Genomic DNA, 2,576 nt, shown 5'->3' on the forward strand with positions numbered 1-2,576 from the left:
ATCATCTTTAAATCCCAGCCTGGTCCTGATACAGACAGAGGAGGAGGTAACTTCAGTCAAGAAGCTAAAGGAACACACACGTTGAAGGGAACATGGGAAAACTGGCTGTGAGGTTCCACATTCTGGGGCATTCTGTCAAACATTTGGAGGGCCTAACCATATTTCTTGGGAGTCTCATTTGGCAGACCGTGGAGACCAGGTCTCTAAATGGATGTTTTACCTTTAAACATGACAGTTTGATTCAAATATAATGAGCCAAGAATTACACACAAAGCTGTCTTTCTTTCTATTTTGTCTAAATTGTCTTGATTTTTAACTCTACATTATATAAACTATATTCCAAAAACAAAATTAAAATGAATAAGCAGGAGTTAGATGGGGTGAGTGATGGGTGATGGGTGTGTGGTTAATAATAGGAATATTTACTGTCATCTGCAAGAACATCTGGGACACCTCCTCCTTTCCCACATGAGGAACCAGGGATCCAGGGCCAAATTTCACTTTATCTTTCTTTTAGAAAGGGCTGTACCTGCTGCATGTATGTTTTAATTAAGAAAACTGAATATACAGAAATTCCAGATTTCAGAAGCAATGTTTTGATGTTCATTTGCGGTAGCTATGGATGGATTCATGAAAACAGGGGCTTCCTCAGAATCCCCTTGCACATCTATCAGCCACTCTGGTGTATACTATTGACTCACCAGTTTTGCAAAGCAAGGCTCGCCTCCAATTCTGTTCCTCCCCTAATCCATTCCCACAAACAATAAAATGATTGACTGCTCAGTGTTAATCTTTCTATGAAACTTTACAGAGTAATCCTATCATTTGCCTGTTATGCAGAAATCAGCTGAAAAGCATGAGGAATATTAGCGTTTTTTTCTCCATGAAATTGCTAGAGCACAACAACAAACAGAGCCCCTTCTCCTGCCTCCTTTTCTCTAACAACCCCCGACAGAACACCTTACACCCAGATTCCTCTCTTTCCATGGTAAGGCTGATGGAGGCTTAGAAGGACACTTGGTATGCCCGCTCCCTCTTCCCTTTTATCAGTCAAAATACCAGTGAAACAGGAGTCAATACTTATTTGATTCATGTTCTTTTTTTTTCTTTTTTAAAGCACGAATAACATTTCTTTCAAAATAAATATACAGTTCTATAAAAAATATAAGAAGGTACTATAATCTTGGTCACTATCCAGCAGAAACATGTTTGATTGCTTTTAGAGTCAGAAGTCAACACCATCCACAAAAACACCTTCTTTTAGCCAGGTTTTAGAACACTTTGAAACATAGAAAATTCCTTACTCTACAAACAAGTCCTTTTAGAGATACTCTAAATATGCCAGTTATGAATGTCTAATTCATATCCAGGATTCAAGGCTATTGAGGTGAGCTAGACTAAGAATACCAAGAACACAAAATTGTATTGATACACAAACAGTATGTAAATTACTTTGTCAGATTACAAAAATGCATCAGGTTTTATCTATGGTTTTCAACGGTTAATAAGTTAGTTGCTTTAAAAAAATATATAGCTCAGGTGTTTCTCTTCATTCAAGTGTGAAAGGCACAGCAGTCCCGAGTCTTAGGGGCACCCACCGCAGCCACATCACCGCCCTGGGACAGATGCAGTCCGCAGTGTTCCCAGTATTTTGTCCCAGTGTGTAAAGTACGGAGCGAAGTTGCAGTTAAAGTGAGAGTGATGCAGGTCGTGGTGCACCACACCCCCGTACCACCCGAAGGGCACCAGTCTGTGAGTGGACCAAGGGAAGTTGTAGCCGGAGTGGTCCTCCACTGACAGCCAGATGTTGACCACGTGGAAGGTCAGGGTGGTGAGCGGGTGGCACCCGAGCAGCGTGACGTTCATCATGTCGAAGAAGCCCAAAGAAAACAGTTCCCAGACGCTCATATACTGCGTTGCCAGCGCGAACGAGGACGAGTTCTGGTGGTGCACCTTGTGGAAGGTGCGGTACAGCCAGGGCACCTTGTGGTGCAGCAGGTGCCACACGAAGAACTCCATGTCGAAGAGTAGCAGGCAGAACAGGATGTGGTACAGCAGCAGGAGCAGCTCGGGAGCTTCATGGGGCAGGAGGGCCGGGCTGCGGACCCAATGCAGCAGCGTCACAGGGAACACAAACATCACATGCTGGTAGAGGGTCTGCCCCAGGCAAGGTAGCAGCTGCCGCGCGGAGGGCGAGAAGTCAGGGTGGATCTTGTAGCGCCGCAGGGCGGGCACCCAGGAGCACAGGATATCCAGGACTACGAAGGGCAGGCAAAAGCCCACGTATGTGGTGATGGAGAAGATGACTGGGAAGAAGGGCGACTGTAGGAGGGCCTCCCAGCTCCTCAGGTGGTCCCAGAGGGGCTGCAGGAACAGCTGCCCGGAGCTGCAAAGGACCTGGGGGTCGGAGCAGTTGCGGCAGCTCATGGCGAGACTGTGCAAGGCAGCTGAGGCTGCTGCTCGAGTCCCACCGACTTTTCACAGGACTCGCGGCCCCGCCCCAAGTGATGTCAGCTGCCTTTCCATCCCTTTCGCGGCGATGCGAAGCTTGAATAAGTAAGCAACCCGGCAGAGTG

General features: G+C 46.5%; 1 protein-coding gene across 1 annotated transcript; it reads right to left on the minus strand.

Annotated features, from left to right (window-relative positions):
- Positions 1-741: 741 nt before the first annotated feature.
- Positions 742-2,472, minus strand: CH25H (cholesterol 25-hydroxylase). The gene has a single exon (XM_002820958.3). The coding sequence runs from the start codon at positions 2,425-2,427 to the stop codon at positions 1,609-1,611; it is 819 nt and encodes a 272-aa protein (XP_002821004.1). The 5' UTR covers positions 2,428-2,472; the 3' UTR covers positions 742-1,608.
- Between the last annotated feature and the right edge of the window lie 104 nt (positions 2,473-2,576).

Source organism: Pongo abelii, chromosome 8, assembly GCF_028885655.2.
Source record: "Pongo abelii isolate AG06213 chromosome 8, NHGRI_mPonAbe1-v2.0_pri, whole genome shotgun sequence".
Lineage (NCBI taxonomy): Eukaryota > Metazoa > Chordata > Mammalia > Primates > Hominidae > Pongo > Pongo abelii.

Excerpts from the sequence above, each read along its gene's own strand:
- CH25H (XM_002820958.3), bottom strand. The coding sequence starts at position 2,427 with ATGAGCTGCCGCAACTGCTCCGACCCCCAGGTCCTTTGCAGCTCCGGG.